The sequence below is a fragment of the Larus michahellis genome, chromosome 3 (assembly GCF_964199755.1).
Source record: "Larus michahellis chromosome 3, bLarMic1.1, whole genome shotgun sequence".
In the NCBI taxonomy this organism is placed as follows: domain Eukaryota; kingdom Metazoa; phylum Chordata; class Aves; order Charadriiformes; family Laridae; genus Larus; species Larus michahellis.
Genome location: NC_133898.1, coordinates 83,286,531 through 83,307,693, shown reverse-complemented (window position 1 = coordinate 83,307,693; position 21,163 = coordinate 83,286,531). Strand labels below are relative to the sequence as shown.

General features: G+C 37.9%; 1 protein-coding gene across 1 annotated transcript in view; it reads right to left on the bottom strand.

The window, feature by feature from the left end:
* PREP (prolyl endopeptidase) overlaps nucleotides 1-21,163 on the bottom strand; it is a 102,723-nt gene that overhangs the window by 58,299 nt on the left and 23,261 nt on the right. The window contains exon 7 of the mRNA XM_074581030.1: nucleotides 15,956-16,061. Coding sequence (XP_074437131.1) covers nucleotides 15,956-16,061 — 106 coding nt within the window. The remainder of the gene's footprint in view (nucleotides 1-15,955; nucleotides 16,062-21,163) is intronic.

Sequence of the window (21,163 nt, the reverse complement as noted above, 5' to 3'; positions counted from 1 at the left end):
CACAAGCGTTTTAGTAAATAAAAACTTAGCTGCAGTATAACACCACAACTATATTGGAACATTTGTATTTTAGTATCTGACAGAATGAAACCATCCTACTAAAGAAGAACAAGACTTCATAAAAAGAAATCCCCAGAGTGTTGAAAAAAAAACATTTTTTTAAATGGCAAATGTGCACAATAACTGTAGTCTCCATGACTGCAACAAAAGTTGGATTCCATGGAAAAAAAGGACAATTTTGTGATATTAGGGATTTACATTGCTGCCTTGCAACTCATTCATCCACTCCCAAATGAACAGCTAGTAAAACAGCAAGAGGGTTGATATTCTACAGGAATACACTAAGTTGTTTCTACAAAATCAAGAGCATTCATCGTGTTAAAGTGGATGTTATATAGTCCTTGGAAGACAAATATTGCAGATGAAATTACCTCTAAACCGTTGTCTCACTGAAGTGGTTAAATAGGCCAATATCTAGTCTAAGTTAAGAGGTGGTAACGAGGCAATTACAGGCAGCTGAAAGAGACTGTTACCTTAGATGTGTTCGCCACTGTAGGGAGTATGTGCTGTAGTTTTGCAGGGAGAGGAAGAAACTCTTTGCAATGAGACACATATTGGATATAAGAGGATGCATCTTTATGTCTGGCTGCAGCTGACCCAGTTGTGTCCCACAACTGAAAGCGATGTTCTAGTGCTGCCTTAGATCACCCTGCTTAGCTCTCTCCTTTGGGATAGCAGTAACAGCCTGGTGACCAGCACAGACAGCTCACTGGGCACTATTACGGCTGAAAACTAATTGCGGGGCGAAGGGCACACCATCTACCCCCAGGTCATACCACTGGCAGCACAAGGGAGGGAGAGGACCATGCAGCTTACTAACGTGGTACTGGTCCCTTTGTCAAGCACTCTGGCCTTGTTGCTGAGTTGAGCTAACACCTAATCATCACCAAAGAGGAGTTGTCCTTCATCACATTACTCCTTGCCTGCTGCTTCTTGTTTTGCTAGTTGCAAGCTCGTTCAATGAGTTAAATGACTAAAAAAATATAAATAGTTGTGCTGCAAAATAAGGTTTTCTCTTTCACTGCCTGAACCAGCTCACTGTGCAGGCAGAGGAGTGCCGCTATGTACAAGGCAGCAGCAGAGAGGGAGGCTTAAGAGCAGCAACAACGTTTTTCATTAGCAATGAGCCATAAGATAAGGTTGACTGCAGTAAAACTGCACCCTCCCATTTCTCCCTCCTCCTCCATCAGCATGTCTCCACCTTCATGCTTGGTTTGGTATTTGCCTGAGTGACTAGTAAAGCTGATTAAATTAATTAACGTAGAAGAAAACTAGTTTCTCCCTATTTTACAAGCTCACCATCCCCCCCGCCCCGTTACAAATTAGCGAGTACAATTACTTAACCACAGGATCAGACAAATGAAGATGCTGACTGATCCAACAGAAGGGTCAGTGTTTGGTAATCCAGGAGCATGAGATACCTATCTGATAGGACATCTACCCTTTCCATGACTGCAGCTGCTTAGTCTGGCTCCACTGGTCTCATCAAACTACTCCCTCCAGTACTCAAAATGCTTTAATTTTTATTAAAGACAGCACATTACACCAGGAGGAGAGTTTGCTTGAATGAACACAATTTGAAGAGTAAAGCATATCTTGGCAAAGATTCTGTCTTCCTGAAAGTGTGAAGAATACATCTACAAGTCTGTCTGGCCAGACATATGGACGTGCATTTCCAATTCAAACTCTGTGTATGTAGATTAAGCATAACTCTTCTGTTTCTTCATGTCTGTCTTTTGTTTAGATGTATGACTACCAAGTATTATGGAAGGTATATGCGTGCAGCTTTCACCTGGCCTGAATGTAGGATGGATGATTCTGCAGTAACTGGTTAAACGTTCAAAAGCATGGGGAACTACGTACCGAGGGCCCCAAGCAGTGCTCACTTACTTGCAGCATGTTCTCTGTGCACGTGTAACAGAGCACACTCTTGCAAAAGCTGAATGAGCCAGGTTGAGAGCTGTTGTCTAAGCATCAGAAGAGGATGTTCCAGTGACCAGTGGTAAGCAAAAAAGTGGTTTAGCGTGCAGCGTAGATATGGGAAAGCGTACTTGGTCATGAAGGACCCACACTGTATCTTCTGGAAGAATAATAAGGATATCCCACCTAGATGGGACAACATAATGCCTCCCAAGTAACTTGTTGCAACACAAAGTCACATGCACCCATTCCCAAGGTACATGAGAAAGTCAGTGACGGCATCAACGAATATACAGCCATAGTTAAAAAAAGCAGATGCCTTACTTAAGTGCATATAGCTAAGGAAATACAGATACGAACTATGTGGTTTCACTAAGACAACAGGCATCTGAAAAGGGCACTGCAGGGGCGGATAGCTGGATCTTGATAGAGATTTGCACGTTTAACCAGCCCTCTGAGAACATGCGTCTTTGAGGAAAGCCATTGAGAAGTGGCATTTGTAGTCCAGGATCCCTTATCCTTAACACCAGAGCCACTGAAGACTTCCACATAAGAATATAATGAGACAGATTTATTATACATGAGAAAAGCATGAGGTTGAAGATCTTGATAGCTTACTGTATACCACTGCTACAACCTAATCCTTTCCTCTGTCCGTCCTTCCACTAAAACACATTGTTGAAGAGCTATAGATGCTTTTGCCTACATACTTTATACCCGCCAGTTATCCACCATCATGTGATTGCATTACAATAGGAACTGCAGGTAGAGGATTTATAACCTTTATTCAATGGACAATAAAGCCAAGCCACACAACAGAAAATCATAATCCTAGAGAGCTGGCCCTTCTGCAATGTTTAGGACAAAAGCAACATAGAAAGTACAGACAGAATTTTTAAACAGAATTTTTGGATCCATAGAATATCAAATTCTATGGGATTTGATTATAATTATATCAGTAAGGATCACAGATTAAGCCCTCAATGTTGTCCCGGCCTCTGAACATAGCAAAACATTCATTGGTCTGCTGAGAGCTCTGTGTGTGATGAAGCAAGTTTCTAGCTGAACAATGACAACTACAGCAGAAGAAAAAGCTAATTTGAACAAACTGATGATAACAGCAAGAATGATCACTGAAAGCTTGTTATCAACCTTCTTTCAGACAGAAAGGATAGAGTGGCTGGGAGTCACTGTTTATCAGTTCACGAAATGTGCTCAGTATTTCCTTCCATATTTCACGTTTCATGGAAAGGCCAAACAATCCATTTGTGGCAAATAACCTCTTGACCGTGCTGGGTGGAGAGACAGGGCTTAGTCATCAATAAATGGCAGGGGGTTTTTTTTTTATGTAATGTTGTGAAAAAAAGTTTGCACAATGTAAATACTCTTATTCAGCTTCTTCCCATGTTCTCTAGCAGTCAAAATTATCAGGTGAAGATATAAATGTTAATCTCCATAAATTCATATTCCATTCTAACTTGTCAGTTAGGTTTTTTTGCAAGACAGTTTTTCTGGAATGGGGCAGCGCTGAGAATGCTCAGCAACCAAGAGGTTTGTCTCATAATGATGGGACAGGCTTTCTACCCGAAACAGGCATGCCAAATTTCATGATGATACAGAGATTAAGCAGGTAAACTGCTACTCAAGGAAAGATCATGATTTTTCAACTCTTAGATTTTACTCCGAATTGATTTTTCAGGGAGGTACTAGAAGATAAGCGCATAACGTGTTTGTCTCCAAATCATAACTGGAATGTTAACAAGACCTGAAAAACCCAACAAACCCAGCTAGTCATCTTCAGCCTTAACAACTAGGACTCCAACTTAGCTACAGGTATGACTTTCTAAATTGAATTAATTTTGGTAGCTGTTCATCAGTTATTTGGAATTCAGTTTGCCTTTCAGGTTAAGATCATAATTTGCTGGATCATTTCAATATGGAAGATTTTTTTAAACAAAGTAAAAACAAAAATCAGAACAAAAATGCCCTTAAATCTAATCTGCTCACAGAAAAACCAGTGTAATTTTGGTTTTGTGATTCCATATATATATAGTAATACCCACAATGAGTATCTACGTGCAAAAGTAACTTCAGAGCATATGGTTTTTATGTATCCTTTACATTAGAATTATAAACACTTCCACCTCTTAAACTTGAATGATCAATGCATTCAGTACTACCAGCATGGGAGAAGCATGTTTTCATTGCTGAATACTGGCTCACTAAAGAAAGTCAGATCCATCGGACTTTTATTTAAGAGACTCCTCAGACGCTGAAAATGCATATACTCAAGAGCTTCCAAATTTCAAATACCCTCTACAAGAAGAGATTTTGAAAACTAGGCATTTACTCTGGAGCTTGTCACAGTACTAATCCACAATAGTTTTTATGTTCAATAGAAGACAGATAATCTCATGGTACACAGCGTGCTTCAAACTGGAAAAGACTGTTTCAGGGCCCCAGTGGTATGTTCATAACCTGCCCTGGGAAATGAATGGCAGAGCACAGACCTTCATGCAGACATCTACTTCCACATCAGAATCTAATTTCTTTTTGAATCATGCAATACTCAGCTTGCTCTCAAGCTCTTGCTCTTAGACAGGCAGCTACTGAAAAGAACTCAGGGTTTTTTTTCCCCTTTTTCTTCTTCACAGCCACAAATATTTAATTAAGTGTCACTCTAATCTCCAAAGGCAAGAGAGTTTTTTCAAACAATTTGGACTCTCTTTGAAAGTAAGATCTCTTAATCTCTTCACTTATGAATGTCTGAGAGAGGGAATACTGGAGAGGAGATATTACGATATCCCTGAAAGGAATACAACTTTGTTGTGTTTGTACTGAGAAGGCTCTCAGTACCACTCATGCTGCAGATGATGGATGATGACTACTCAATAATAATGGAAAGCTGATGTATTTGCAATTTAAAAAATAAATAAAAGGAAGGAGGCAATATTTATTCCTTTGAGTTAAAAAGTTCAGACACGTCAAGATATATCAAAGATTAGCCCAGAAGAAAGAAATAAAGCACTTTTATGAGCAGAGATTTCTCTATCAGTTTCAAGACTTCTATTTTACTTCCATTTGGATGATCACTCAAAAGACAGGAGAAGAGAATATATATGCTTTGAGAGAGTTATAGCTTATGTCCTCATGCAGCAGAACACAGCAACAGAAAAACAGGAACCAAAGGTGATCTCTCTCTCACGTGACGCTTTCTCTGATATACACAAAGAAAAGGATAAATACATAATCTAAAAAATAACTTAATTGTGAATACTATTTATAAAGGCAATGTCCAGTCAGACAGTAGCAGCATGAAGATCTCCTTGCTCAAATTAATAGCAAGCTATTTTATTATTTCATTTTATTGCTAATGATTTGCCTCCAATTAAAAAAAAAAATTACTTTGAAAGAAAAACTCTTTGGAATTGTCATTTAAGGGATATGAAACTGTTTTCTTAAAGTAAACACTCTATTGTTGAGGCTTCCACAAATTTTCCAAGACTCCACTGATTTTTTTCCTCCCTCTTTGTCAGGGAACTAGGATATAATGTCCTTGTTTCAATATTGATATCTGAAAGTGTTTTTTCTCTTTTAAAGTTACTTCAGTCACAGAAAAGTCTTTCTGAAAAAGGAAAGCTTTCTCCCTCCCACCACATTCCACTTTCTTGCTGATGTCTACCGTCTCCTTGCAATCCTTTTTCTCTTGTTTGTTTTCATTACAAAGGTTTTGATTCACTTTTTCAGGCTACACAGCACATACTGACTCATCCCTTTGATGTTACTGTATATAGCACTGTTCATTGTTGTTTGGGGTTTTTTTGTTTTGTTTTGTTTTTTTTGTTTGCTTGTTTGTTTTTTAAGAGAGCCTTATAAATTGCCAGAGTAAACTAAAATACAAGAGGCCAGGTAATCCTGTTTTCTACAGGAAGTGGACAAACACCACCTTTGTTTTTCCACCTGCCTTCAAGTCACATACATGCTTTCTTCAGTGTATGGAAAAAAAGAACAACAAAGGAACAAAATAAAGATTCTTACAGTTGATAACTCTGCTTTTAAATTCCTTCTTGCAACCTGTCTCTGCCAGTCTAGTACAAAGCATTTCCAGCTGACAATGACTAAGCAATCAGCAAGCTGTGAACTTCAGTTTTTGCTCAATTTCTATTGCATCTTTCCAAGCCAGTGGTTCTCAAACATTTTACACTAGCTCCTCTTCCTGTATATGTGTCCTCCCACCACCTCCCACTGTTCCCACCAGACACAAACTGCCAGTCTCCAAGCAGCCCAGTACGCAGGCATAAGAGCCCCCACCACTGTCCTCTCTCCTCATACTCCTTGGTACTTCCAACTTACACAAACCTGTGTGTAGCTTCAAGTCAGTGCAATGCCTTCCAACCCAGGTGTGCTTTCTAACTAGCCATCCCTCTCAAGTTTTTGCATTCCAGAAGTCACAGCCACCTTTCACAGTTTCCACGTGCCCAGAGGTTATAATGACAGCTACCTCTTCTGCTCCCCATCCTGCTTTATATCCCTCCTTTTTCCCCTCCTTTCTCATACTTCAGCTCCCCCAGGAAAAGGAAAGTGGGGCTCTGCCCAGAGCTCTAAGTCAGTGACTCATAAATCAGCTCTATGCTCCTCACAACAAGAGGACTCTGATTTTCTTATTAGGCTTCCCAGCTGCTACCATAATACAAAATAAAGAAAGAGGTCAGTATTAAGAACAACTTCAACAAGACCAATTGGCCATGTCGTGTTGTTTAAGTCCGTAGCCAAGGCTGATTAAAGAGTTTTCATTTATTTTTTGTTGCACACCAATGGATTTGTGCTAAATCCCCTCTTCCCTGCAACAAACCACACGTTCAAAAGAATAAATAGTCAAGGCTGACAATCCAATCAAAAGGAAACAATCTCATTTCTCAAGAAATGGAAAAAACAAAATTATTACCAGGCACAGAAACAGAAAGAGACATGATACAGAAAAAACATTGCTGTTTTTTTGTTTGGTGTTGGGGTTTTTTTATGTGTGGGTTTTTTTTTTTTTGTAAGGCGTACAACATGGTTTGCTAATACAAAATGGATAATGCGTATCCAGCTATTTTGCTGATATGAGGCATTTTCCCATATACGAAGAACAACAGTTAAGCAAAAAGATTAGTAAGAGATGTTTTCTTGTTTGACTGGTTCAACATACAAGCAAACTTGAGTGGTGTCTGTATTCTGGAAGACGAGTTTGATAAAATAGCTACTAAACATTGTGTCTTACAATGCTCAGCTATTGGGAAAATGTGTGTTTGTTTTTAAAGAAATACTTAGCATTAGATCACTTTTAAATATTTGTTATAAAAATCAAAGCTTGAAAATCCTACTTGCAGTTTGGCAAGGTAAGTAGGGAAATCTGGAGTCCTGAATGAGGGATGACCTTCTGGACATGAACCCACTGTGCTGTCCTTCCTGACACAATGTACAGCCCTACATCTCTGCTACTGAAATTCCATAAAGCAAAATTAAACTGTATTAGTTGGTTCAGTGGCTGACAGACTGGTGAAATCCTGACAAGAATCCCATTGTTTTAATTTTCCCTAATCTTTCTAAATATCACCCTACAAGCAACCAAAGAGGCAAGCATGAAAGGAAAAACCCCCATATCCACAGCTACTTGAAGCAGAGTATAGCAAGGGAGATCCCCCAAAAGCTTAAAGAACTGCCCAGTCGTCTTCTCCCAGTGGGGTCTTCTCCCAATATTGTCTTGCTGCTATATTGTGAATTATGACCACAGGTGTCTTGAGGAATGGAATATTTGCAAAACACTTTGATATAATAAAAGTTGTTGTTTTTTTTAAAGTGTATTTGGTTATGTTAGTGGTAAATATAACATTCCAATTGGTAAACCTGGTCATTCCTAACACAAAGAGTTTTGTGGTAAAAACTAAGCCACAAACTGGCTTAAGCTGGTGGGATTCACAAGATGCATGCAGTAGCAGGGGAAACAATATTCCCCAAATCTCTGATCTTTTCAGACTAATTTAAAATTCTTATAAAAAACAGCTATACATTTGTCATAAGTTACCTATCGCAGTGATTTTCTATTCTAAAAAGAAGCATTCTTGGCACAAATAGCCCACAATGGCCCACTTAAAAACCTAGCAAACAACTTGAATATTTGAGGAAGAAAATGACTCTGTCTGTATATACAGTAAAAAGATTGTGAAAGGGGGAAGGGAAGCATGAAGAACATTTTAGCTAACCTGGGAAGCAGAAGAGATAGTCAGATGCTCCCTTTAATGTTCATGGAAAGAAACAGAAACACTACTGTGTAGATTATCTTCTAGGGAAAACAAACTGACAAGGATTATTACAGAAGATTGCACTGCAAATTCAATTAACCTATGGCTGTTGACAAAATATCATGAGTAATCACATCAAGGGGGAAGAGCTATCTGACACAAAGTTTCAAGTTAGAAATAAGCAAGTCAAATCCTTTAAATTTCTTAACCATTTAGAAATAGTCCACTCCCGTTTATTAGCTGTGATCTCCACTCAGAGTCAAGGTGATTTCCTGCCCAGCACCGGCAAGTTAACTTCCACTTGTCCATAGTTACTGAAACTTTATCAATAACCAATGAATGCGCAAGATACGACTGCCCTCAGTACAACAGAACTAATAAAATGTCATGCTTGCACAGAGTTTTCAATAATATCATTATCTCCTCACTTAACCACTTAAAGGGAATACAGGCAAAGAGAAGCCACAACTCACGCTGTGCAGGATGTTAATGAAATGCATTAAGTCAACATTACAAAAGCAACGATAAAGTAGCAAATACTGGTCAAACCATGTTTCACAAAAGATAACTTGTGAGAAAGTTAAGCCAGAGGTTCCGTCTACATCAAAGGAATTTACTTTGGATTGGTTGACACCTAGAATACTGTACTGAAATGCAGAGAAGTGACAGAGATCCCAGCAGATGTTTTCCCTACTTTTTAGATTCTAGTTTGATTAAAATATATAATATCTAAGTTAAAAGCTCAGCCGAAGGCAAAGTATGGAGTGAATACAGAGTCTCATCCCAAAAGACAACGTCCACAATCAAAGCACAGACAGTATGTGTTCTCCACACTATGACATCATGGAAAAACACCACCTCCCTGCATATTTCATGATGCCTACCTATTGAACACAGAGTGCCTACACCCCATGTAGTTTCGAAAACCTTGTCCCTCTCACCTCAACACTGCCTATTTCTTAATTTCAGAAGCTCAGTAGGCAGGTTATCATGCATTCTTTTCTGTGGTCCCTGTCTCTGTTTGAATTTTACAGAATGGAAATGTAGTTCAGGACTGCAGGTTCCACGCGGTAGCAAAGAATCTGAAAGATAAACATTGAAATATTTCAGTGTTGTCATGTCCAGATCACATTACAGATCCATCCAGTATGGGACAAAACATGGAAATATACATTATGTTCCTTATTTGTAAGACCCAGTACAGTAATCCTTCTTCACTAGCATAATCACTGAAGATGACTTCCATTCTTGCATATGGAAGCATCACAATCAGTGAAAAAACGGAAAGTATTTAAAACAAAGATAACTAAAGATAAGGGAGCTAAAACTTAAGTCAGGCACCTCAAAACAACAAGGTATTTTGATTTAGTATCACTGCCTACCAGGCTCTTGGTCAGAAAACAAGACTAGTGGGGTAAAGAAAAGCTTAAAGCAGCCACAAAAAAAATCCCAACACTGTCTGGGATGAGAGACAGAGGAACAGCAACTGCTGCTGCTTTGGAAAGCAAGGCATTATGCCTACTACTTATAGATTGCTAGCAAAAAGAGGTGAACATGAAAGGGGAGACCTTATAGCAGCCTTCCAGTACTTAAGAGAGCCTACAGAAAAGGTGGGGAGGGACTCTTTATCAGAGAGCATAGTGATAAGAGGAGGGGTGATGGTTTTAAACTGAAAGAGGGGAGATTTATGTCAGTTATGAGTAAGAAATTCTTTACTCCGAGGGTGGTGTGACACTGGAACAGGTTGCCCAGGCTGGTTGTGGATGCCCCATCCCTGGAAGTGTTCAAGGCCAGGCTGGATGGGGCTTGGAGCAGCCTGGTCTAGTGGGAGGTGTCCCTGCCCATGGCAGGGGGGTTGGGACTAGATGATCTTTAAGGTCCCTTCCAACCCAAACCATTCTGTGACTTCATTTCATTCTGTTCCAGTTCTTGCTAATTCCTGTGGGACAATCTGGGTCTTCCCTTTCAGACTCTAAGATGGAAAAGCTGCAGATGTACTTATTTATTTGTGTTGTCAAGATATCCAATAAAAACAGCACAGGCATGTAATTGAGCATAAACATGGAAAGAGGTCAGAATTTAAGGAGGCAAAAAAAGGTTTTAGAGCTTTCTTTTTTCAATTGGATATGCTTATCCCATTGCACTGATCTTTTCAAAACAGCCAGAAACTAATGAATTTAATTTGAAATTAAAAAGGAAGTCTTGTTCTTGCCATAAAAACATTCTACGTGTAAATAAAAGTAAAAAAGGAAGACCACATATTCCTTCCATCTGCTTGGGAAAGACATATCTGAACTCCTATAAGCCTGTTATGAGCTATATTGTGTTGCTCAATAATTCCCACAGTAGCTGACTCATCCCTGAATTCACAGTCATCTTCTGAGTTCTGTCAGGCAGATATTTGATAAGTGTTTTTCATTTCCACACATGAAACATACTGTTTCATTTTGCATTCCTGTCCCTTCTTTGTTTTCCCCAGATAGATCCCCCCTGCCCTACTTTTCCACTCTATCCTGCAAATTTAAGCAAAATAATTCAGCCAGATACTGTGTTGCTTGAGGGAAAAAATTATTTTTTTTTTATGTCTTTCAGATCAACAAAACAAAACTTTACTCTGAGCAAGGGGATGTCTTAACGTATAGGTAAAAAAAATTCAAAATACCACATTTCATATATACACTAAGTTAGAAACAAATCCCACAAATGAGCTGGCCATCTTCAATTCTAACAATCCTCCCTAAGTACAGCATATTTACTGCAATGAGAAACTGCAGTGTAAGTTTCTAAACTATAACTTTATACCATAAATAAATTCAGAAGTATGGGAAATTAGTTGATACAAGACTTGAAATATTCTACACATGAGTATATACAAATTTAAGTTTTCTCTGTCATATGAAATCTGCCACCCCCACCCCCCCCCAATTATATCCAGTGTAATACTGCCATGTTGCATGGAATTTTCCAATTTTTTTCTTAAGGCCTTCTTAAAATAGGAGAACGATAAAAACAATTACTATTTCTAAATAAGCTGTACAGCACACCATCAAAGGGATCCAAACTATGAATCATTTCATGGCAACACAAATGTCTTTCACTTAATACAAGGGCCTCAACCTAGAAACCAGAACATTACTATTCAGTACGAGAAGAGCTAGCAACATATGCCTATAAAATGTTTGGGATAGGAATAGTTTAATACCTTGATCCCTTTGTAGTTAAGGGAAGGCCTAGCTTTTGTTTTTGCCCCAGCTAGACAAGAGAAGTCAGATCTGCCTATTCATCCTCCCTGCTACAGCCAGGATGCTGCTGTAGAGCAACATACTCAGTACATCGAGCATGTGAGCTTCTACAGCGTGGCTTTAGTCTTTACGTACACGCACATGCAGTTATTTTTACCCGCTGCTCAAACAGCATTTAAGTTCTCATGTATCTCAAAGAAATTTAACAGGAAAAAGGACAGTCCTATGACCAGCCTCTATTAGCGGCAAGAAATAAGCCACCAATTTTTCAATATAGTAGATCAGGACACACTTGGACCTACGCCTGATGCAACTTTTTGGTCATATTTTGTTATCTTGTCCTGACGTCCTTTCTACTGAAAGACACATTATGCAGAGTTTTCTAATGCAAACTTTGCCACAAGTACAAAAGAAGATAAAGTTTTTTTAGGGAACACGTACATACACACCCACTCTTTCAATGTACCCTGCTATTTTCACCCTTTCCTCTACAAATTTACATCTAACCTACAGGACTTTCTCCTCTTCTAGCTTTTGGCTATTACAGTTCCTAACATGAAAGAGAGATGCTTTCACACCTCCCATCTCCAAGAAATTCCTTCTGCTTTTCCAGAAGCAGAAAGTGTTAATAACAACATTTACTTTTAGTTTTCATAACTCATTTTCTTTGCTTTTGAACCACCAAAATATACTCAGGTGTAAATCAGTAATTGCACTATTTTTTCAAAACTCAAATTATCCCACATTACTTCTCTTAAATCATGAAATATGGATAATTATCTCCCAGCAAAAAGATAAGCTTCTTGTCCTGGTTCTGGCGGGGATAGGGTTAATTTTTCCTGGTATTCCATGCCATGTGAGCCATGCCTGCCCTGAGCTGCCAGGGGAGGGAGCAGGAAGTGCTGTTCGGAGGGGGCGTCTGGGAGTGGCGGTTGGCAGTTCCTTCTATATTCTTCTGTCGGTGTTATTGTTGTTGTTTGCTTGTTCCCTTTGTTGTTCTGTTAAACTGCCTTTGTCTCAACCCAAGAGTTTTGCCTTCTTCTTCTGATTCTTCCCGTATTGGGAAGGCCCGAGTGAGCGGCACATGGTTCTTTGTTGCCGTCTGAGGCCAAACCACGACACTTCTCTATCTTGGGAATAAACTATTCATCTAAAACCATAAGGAATTGCACATTTCACAGACATCCCTGCAGTTTTCCTGCAGACAACCACCTAGCATTTTGGCAGTCAGTACTGAGGTTGCAACACTGAACTTCATGACTTCTTCATGGCCATCTGTTAGCAAGGGGGCCAAACAAGCAGCCTTTATCATTGTAACCATCATCTCCAAGAGACAGTAACAGAACTACAGTTCACTTGATAAGGCCTCAGTACATCAGACAGAAAAGGAATTCACTCCTCAGTGCTTGTATATCTCGACTATGAGAATGTGTTTTTTTAAATGAAAATTGTTTGAACAACTAAGAAATTTTATTTCCTCCTGTCAAAGGAAAATAATGCACTACTAGGAATCAAAAATCAAGAAATGTGTCCCTAAGTTATTTAATATGACATTTTGAAATAGGTTTTTTGGGTAGTAAGTCACAGATGAGAATCAGTTCTTAGCATTTTTGTGCAATTCTAGAGTAACAGAAAATTTGTTAACTCACATGTAGCATTTCAAACTATGCAGTGGTATGTTTACCTTCTGACAAAGCATTTTAAAAAATTAGAAGTTTACAATTACACAGTTCAATAACTACATGGTTGAAACATTTTTATAAACAGTATATGAATATGATATAGAACAGCTTTAAAAAGAATCTGTTGAAGCATGTCATTCTATAATTAAGGTTTTGCCACAAACTTCGTAAGAATTAGAATCCCATACATTAATTTTTGCTTAGCTGTTGCATTTACTCCCTCACGAAAAAATATGTGGTATAAGTAATGGATGCTATGTAAGATATTACTGCCTGTTACCTTTCAAAAAGGCCTCATTACCTTTTGTGTTTGATGCCCTCTGAATAAGTTCAGAGAATTTGAGACTTGAAAGATCTAAAGCATACAAAAAAATATTTCTAAAGAATTAGTGTATTCTTGGACAGCCTGGATTAAAAGAGCAAGTAAGGAAGACAAAAAACGTGCCTGAAAATCTAATTACTTATCTATATCAAGTACCATCTAGGACAGTGGAAAAACACTAGCTATCCTACTTTCCTTTAAATTTTTTTCAAAACTAAGACGAGGTATTCTGAACACTAGAATGGATTTTTGAACAAACAGATCATTGTAAACAAGTCAAGTAAAAAGGCTCAGATTAAACATTCGATAGTTCTGAAGGAGGAAAATAGTAAGATGTATCTTAGATGTCACCAAAGGTGTGAGGTCTACTCAGAAACAAAGTCTTCTGTTCTAAAAGACAGAAAGATAATGCAATATATTTCAGAAGTACAAATACTTTTCCAAGACACTTGATTCTCTTAACACTTCATAACAAGTGGTATGGTTTGATACTTACATAGACCCTTGTACTGGACACTGCATTCTACTGGCAGCATAACATGAGCCAGTATTTTTGTATCTCATGGTTTTGCTAAGAATGTACTTCTGTTATACATAATTCTCTAAGCATCACTTAATCTTAACGCATCTGAACATACCTTGAGCTATTACTGAGCAGTCTGTACAAACTGGCAGTCAAATACAAGTCTTAAGTCAAGATACAGACTTGCCATTAAACTCTGTTATTCTAAAGTTGCATATTTACTTGTCTAATAGTTTAAATAATGAAATTTGTCATTCATTTGTCCTAACTTCACAAGCAACTTCTTCTACACATGCTGTCCCAGAAAATTAGAAGTTGAACTGAAATTACACCTCTCACGGTCTAGACTGATAGAGCCAAGAATTAAGCTTATACATCTATTACTGCTTGCTCAACTTACTGCCTCTGACCACCAAAGGCTGAAGGACCAGTGGTTCAGGGTGCTTACATGGATCTTTGCATGGAAGATCAACACTAGGAAACATCCCAGATGTTTACCATTAGGCCTGTGCTTATTAACGTGGAGGTAGAAAGACATGGGTAAAGATAAGAGTCTTTGTACTGAAAAATGCATTTGGCAACTTAGTGAGGTAAATATGGAGAGTTCCTAAGTTTTTAAATATTTGTGCAAGCAGATGTTTACACCTAGATCTTTCCTCTTATAGGCAAAAAGGGAGAATTTGGAGGGATGGAACAACTCCCACCCAACAACAAACAAATAGGAAGGCAAGTCAAAGACTGGTTCAGAGAAAAAAGTTTTTTAAAGAAGCATTTCCAAGCCCGGAAAAGGTTAAACTGTAGGTTTACCTTATACCAGGTAGTACAAAATAGAAGCTTCATTATCTCATCCATGGTCTTTCAAGGTTCGATGCTAGTATTCTCTTCAAGGTTGTCCAGTGTATCTATAAATGGGAGGGTGAATATGGGAAGAAAGCTATGCTTTTTATGTATTCTATCTCTAGCTGGAAAATGTCAACTTGTATGACAATGCAATTTATCTTTTATGAAAATGCTTCACTGTACTAAACAGTTCGATCTACACAGTTTTATGTTTGTAATAAAGTTGCATGGAAAGCATGTGTAATAATTTTGACCAGACCTGCCATTTTCTGCATTCAAGAGAACATTAAACAACTACTCAGTTGTCCAAGAGAAGTCTAGAAGTAACTAAGCAACATCCTTTATAAAAGGAGAGAGTGACATGTCCACAAAACAAAATTAATAATGCCTCAGAAAGGAGTATAAAAGTGTTAACTGTCATCACTAACACTTAACTCACCAAAATTCAAAATATTGTACTAAGGCTTGTTGATGAACTAAAAGACCACACAACCACATAGTGTAACAAGGGCAGGGAGAAACAGAACTATATACCCCATGTTGCAGAGCTGCTATAGGTTCTCATCACACTCATAAAACTAAAATATTCTGTTTATGGGCAAGAGAACAAGTTTCTTGAGATCCACTATTTAAAAAGGAGCTACTGCGGTATTTATTCTGTTTCTGAAGTTTTTGAAGACAGAAGATGCAAAGCATCAAGAAGAGCTAAATGGTGTTCTACACAAAGCACACATTGAGGAGGAGATTTCAATAATCCAATACTCTGGAAATAAAAAATCACCGATCAGTAAAACAACGAACTATGCCAACCATTAACAGCAGCCATATGGACCAAAGTACCATACTTTCAGCCCACATCATTGAGGCTAAAAAGCCAAACACACAAAAGCCAAAGGCTAATCCAACTAGAAGGCAAGGAAGGAGAATTAATCCCATAAATTCTGCATTAGAAGAAAAAAAAAAAAGAGAGGAGGTTAATCAATACACATTTAAATAAATATATATTTAAGCATAAATATAGTATTTCAAGTCTTACACTGTCTTAAAATTAAGCAAAACTTACAAAGTAAGAGAACACATACCTGATATACCCTGAGACTCTGTCTGTAGATCACAGTACCACAGTCTGTTCACTGGATCACACCCTTCTCGAATAGACAGCAAGACATATCGACCATCATCCGATACCTGTACGAAGTTACAGAAAAATCAAAGACAGTTCATCCTCTGGAAAAAAAAAAAAATCCGACTTGAAAAGTTAATCCCTAAACCCCTAGCAAAAAGTAAATTGATGCTACAGTTAGTTGAGTGAACAGATGCATATGTAATATGAGAACTCGCCAAGAACCCACATTCATTGCTTACATCAACAAATAACATAAGTATAGTTTGCTGACATTTCAGGAGATCAAAACTGAACAGCATTATCTGTTTAATCCCACCATGAATTAAAAAAACAAAGTTTACCTTGCCACATAAACACAATAAAACAACTAATGTAACAGCCCTAACCTGAAATTTCAGTAACTAAGAATGGACTCAGTATAAACAGTCTAAAACTACAACCTGCCGGCAAGAAGGAAAGAAAAAACAAACAAACCCACCCCAACAAAACCACCAAAAATCACAAGCCACATTAAAAATCTCACAGTCAACGCCTTCAAAATGGAGAAGTTTAACTGAATCCACCGTGTTAAATATAAAGCACTGTTTAGTCCTGTGATCAACTGGATTGCCAGGCTCTCACTGAACTACAGTGCTCAAAAAGAACCCTCCTACATCAATGAAAACATAGTTTTATGTAGCTCAGTAGAAATTTCTCAAAAAATACATCTGGTGATACAGGTGCCCAGTTTCTGTCTAGTCACCGATTATAATGTCAGCATTCAAATCCAACATTAAATTGTAGAAAAGTATTTCCTAACTTAGGCATTCTTGTAAATACACAAGGGAGTGACCAGTGGCTTTTGTCCAAAAAAAAAAAAAAAAAACAAAACCAAACCCCTAAACTAGTTTATTGTGAAGATGGCATCAAAACTTCTGAACTTTCAAGTTCCTTTATCAAGATATCAATTCCATGCAAAAGGAAATTTACCTCCCCTCCACCAAATCCTATGGAAATAAATGGAGCCCTGCAGTGACACATATCTCATTGAAAATCAGTAATTTGGGATATACTTATTAACTCAGGTATTTTAAAAGATGCAGAGATGTGCCAGGAATGCACTTGCTCATCAATCAAAGGAAAAACCGTGCTGCTGAAATTGCTAATACTTAAGTGAAGGAGGCATTTATCTCAAGTCTTCATTTTGATTCCAGTGTAAGCTCTCTTTTTTTACTGTGTAACCTGTCAGCTAAACTGAACCTATAGAAAAAAGTTTCTTGCCAGCTTCTTAAAATGGGCCCTCAGTGCATCCTGCAAGTCTACGTAAACTGACTGCCGCCTCCTCTGCACAAGGAGGGCTCTTCACCATGCTTCCTCTCTCCAGCAACTCCAACACGGTCAGTGTTTGAGCCTGTGACTATCCTAGATATGACAAAATCCAGGTTCAGCAAACAACTCTAGGTTCACTGTCTTGGCGAATTAAGCCCTTTAAGATCATTTTGCTGATGTATGCACACCTTTATGCAGGCCACCACAGTAGTATGTAGGGAGCAGTAGAGTTTAATCAGAACAATACCTGTTGTTTGAATGGGAAAAGCAAAATTTAGTTGCTCACAATGGCAGGACAGTGAAAACCATCAAGTCGACACTTGACATACAGCAAATATGCTTGCTCTGCATAGCTGCTCTGTCAACGTATTTTATTTTAAAGCGAAAGCTGAATACTCACCTACTTAATACTGTTATTTACAGTATGACATACAACAGAAAAAACCACCCAAGTGGTAGAGGTTAGCTTTGGATTTCTGGCTGCCTTAAGGTATTTGCCAGAAGTCCATCTCAGAGGTAGAAAAAGACTGGCAGCTTAGCCTGTCTGAATTACGGTCATTTAATTCACAGCAAATTTTCCCTCAAGTTCTCAAGTGATGGAATTAATAAGGTGTGTTTTCTGTCACAAAGCAGTATGAAATTTCTTCAAAATCATCCAAGTTGGTAATTTTAATGGTACTTTTGCTTATTGTGGCAAATTAAATGATGCTTACAGAGTTTTCATTTTTGCCAATTTCATGAGGTTTACACACACAGAAATCTAGTGCTTCTGTTAAATGACCATTATAAGATACAACCACCCAATAAATTTTCTGATGAAGCTTCTTGGTTTGCTTTCGCACATGCATGTAAACGCAGAATAAAGTCTGCAAAATGGCATCTGCTGGGACATAAAGTCATCAATGAATCCCTTCTACTCAGGCTTTGCAAACATACTCTGTTTCCTGGCAAAGCTTTTGAAAGTGCAAGTCCATCAAAGAAAGGCAGGAAGTAACAGGAAGTCATCAACTTAAGCTTCCCTCGCCTGACTGAGCTGTTTTGAGCATATTCCAAAATTACCAGATTTAGATGTTTTATTAACAGCTGATACAGAAGGCTTTTTCCTATCCACATTCTTATATGACAATATCTAATGGAAATTTAAACCCCTAGTCACAAAATAACGCATCTGAGTTCTGGAAACTTTCCATTTGGCCCTAAACACATCTTAAAAAGAAAATTCTTATTCATATATTGTAATCACTTCTTAGATTTACTTTGGTTAATATTCCTAACATTAGTTGTGCAAAATGTCTGTAGAATTAGTTATGCAACATAAATTTCTGAAGAATTAGGTCCTAACTATACTGCTATTCAGAGATCCACAGTTTTGAAGACACAAGAAGGGAACTTAGTAGAATACAGAGCCAAATCTCAGTATATGAAAGCTAACAAAAAATCCCCAACAGCCAAAGACCCCTCAAAACCAAAAACAAAAAAACCACCAACTAAATAAGTGTTTCCAAGTTGTATTTTTTACTGTCATTTTGTCAACAACTAATTATACTGCTAAAAAAAGTCCATAGAGCTGAAAGCTCACAAGGCAAATAGAAAAGAACACCTAAGAGTCCTACTCAACCAAAAAAAAACCCATTATATGAAACAGTTAAGATAGCTTTAACAGGGCAGCCTGCAAAATTGAGACATTTAGACATTTTGCCTTCTTCCAAGATGGCAGAGCATATGCAGAAATGGAAACCAAGATTAGGTGATCTTTTTTGCAAGAAGCATCATCACTGTTTTCAGACAAACATTAACTGCAGGTGTCAGTTTTAATTAAACTGGTGACTGCAATATGCTGCTTAAACAACCGTTCATACTTGTAAAAGCACAGAGTTCCCTTCTCTTCCTCAGCAACTCATAAAACATGTTAAATAATTGCTAGCAGTATATAGAAATATAAATTTCAGTTAAACTCAAGAGTATGACATACAAATTTTCTTCAGTCATAGTCAGAACCCACATAAATTTATTCTTTGATGCTTCAAGTTAACAGTCAACAGAAGACTGCTTGCTTTACCCAAGAAAGAAAACTTACTTGCAAATTTCTGATGTTGCTGTTGCAAGGGCAATTCAGAATGTCTGCTGACAGCAAGTCCGAGTACATCTAATGAGTTGTTCCTTCCCCATTCCCAGTTGCACTACTGAAGAGCTGATAGCAGTTTATGCTTAATTTGAAGTAGGAATTCCCAAAGCATATTGCTGGTGGGATGCCAATTAGGTCTGTCTCTATCACTAAAGCTATTCTTACATCAGTAAGTTCTATAACCCAAAGGAATTTGACAGAAACAGGACAAGACACTGTTGACTGCAGCATGCTAAAATGCTTAGTATTATACCACAGATTTAGACATTGACATTGCAAAGTTACAGTTTGATGAGCAAATATTGGAAGTGGTACCAGCTTATGCTGTCTCCACCTCTAGCTCTTCCTACTGCTATGGTTGTTTGCATTCCCCTAGTCATGGCAGTACAAGCATTTACCACTTGTGTGGTAAGCCAGACTGGGGAGCTGATCCACCTGAAAAAATGGCATATTAAATAAAAGAAACAACAATTACAAAAAAGAAAAGAAAAGAAAGACTAATAATCCAGGGAAAAAAAAACAAAACAAAAAACAACAAAGAAGAATCCAGGAGGGGAAAAAAAAAGAAAGAAAAAACACAATAAAAGAGAAAAAGAATAAAAGAAAAAGTCCCTCTGCCAGTTTAATATCTCGGTCAGTTCACTATGCAGTTGCACAAATGGTTGAGCTAAGACACTGCACCAAGCAGCTGTAAACATGAATAACAGGGGCAGAGATTGCTTAAGGCAGCTCAGATGGCAGTACTGATAAATGTATAATCATGGCCTGAATGCCACTGACTCTTCTATACTGTAAACAGACAAGAGTCTGGGTTTCAGAATGGCGTAAGGAAATAGGATTTCCCAACTATAATTTGGGTTATTCCTACTCTGCTCCACCTTTATGAGCTGAACAGCAATCCACGCTCTTGGCACACAAACTTACAAACTGCAATTTTATACCAGTATTTCACTCAAATTTTAGAACGCATTCATGGTTCAGCATAAGGGAGACAGCTGTAACATCAGAACTGATGGCTCGGATCACAAGTAAATTCTCCTGGTTTCCCGCATCCAAGCAGAAAAGGAAACACATCTCAAGAATTTCTGAGAGATCTGGAATGCTAGTCAGTGCACGTTTCTCTCACTGAAATAATTTCTATCGTTTCAAACAACATCCACTGGTAAAAGATAAGGAGGTTGCAAAGCAAGTGAACAACTTAACGTGAATTTTAGGTCCTGTCAAAGCAGGACAGAAGAAAACCTGTAGCCTTTCAACTGGAGCTTTTAAAAGCCTTCAGCATGCAATGATTTTATTGGCATAACACAGCACTAATCCCTAACTCAGTGCTAGAAAAGGAAGGATTATTTCGAAGAGATCATGTTGGTATATAGTTTGTAGTTTCACTGCTGCCATTCAGTCACTTGGCAATTTTTAATTTATTAGATCTGTTAATTCTGAAATATTTGTTGTGGCCATCTTTATACCACACAAACATACAGAAGTGTCATTATGATAGCTGCGCTCCCAAGTACTATTTTATTTATTCTTTCCAAGGATAAAACTCTTTAAAATCTTTATAGAGAAGTTTCAGTTTACAGTGGAGTATTTTTTGGTTTTTACTAGAAATTTTATTTCAATGTTACCTGTTCTCTCCAGTTCGATGAAGAGTAACCATTGCTTAGAAAAAACTTTAAGAGATTAAGTGGTTTACCTGTAACTTCAATAAATCAATGGATATCAAAAGAAAAA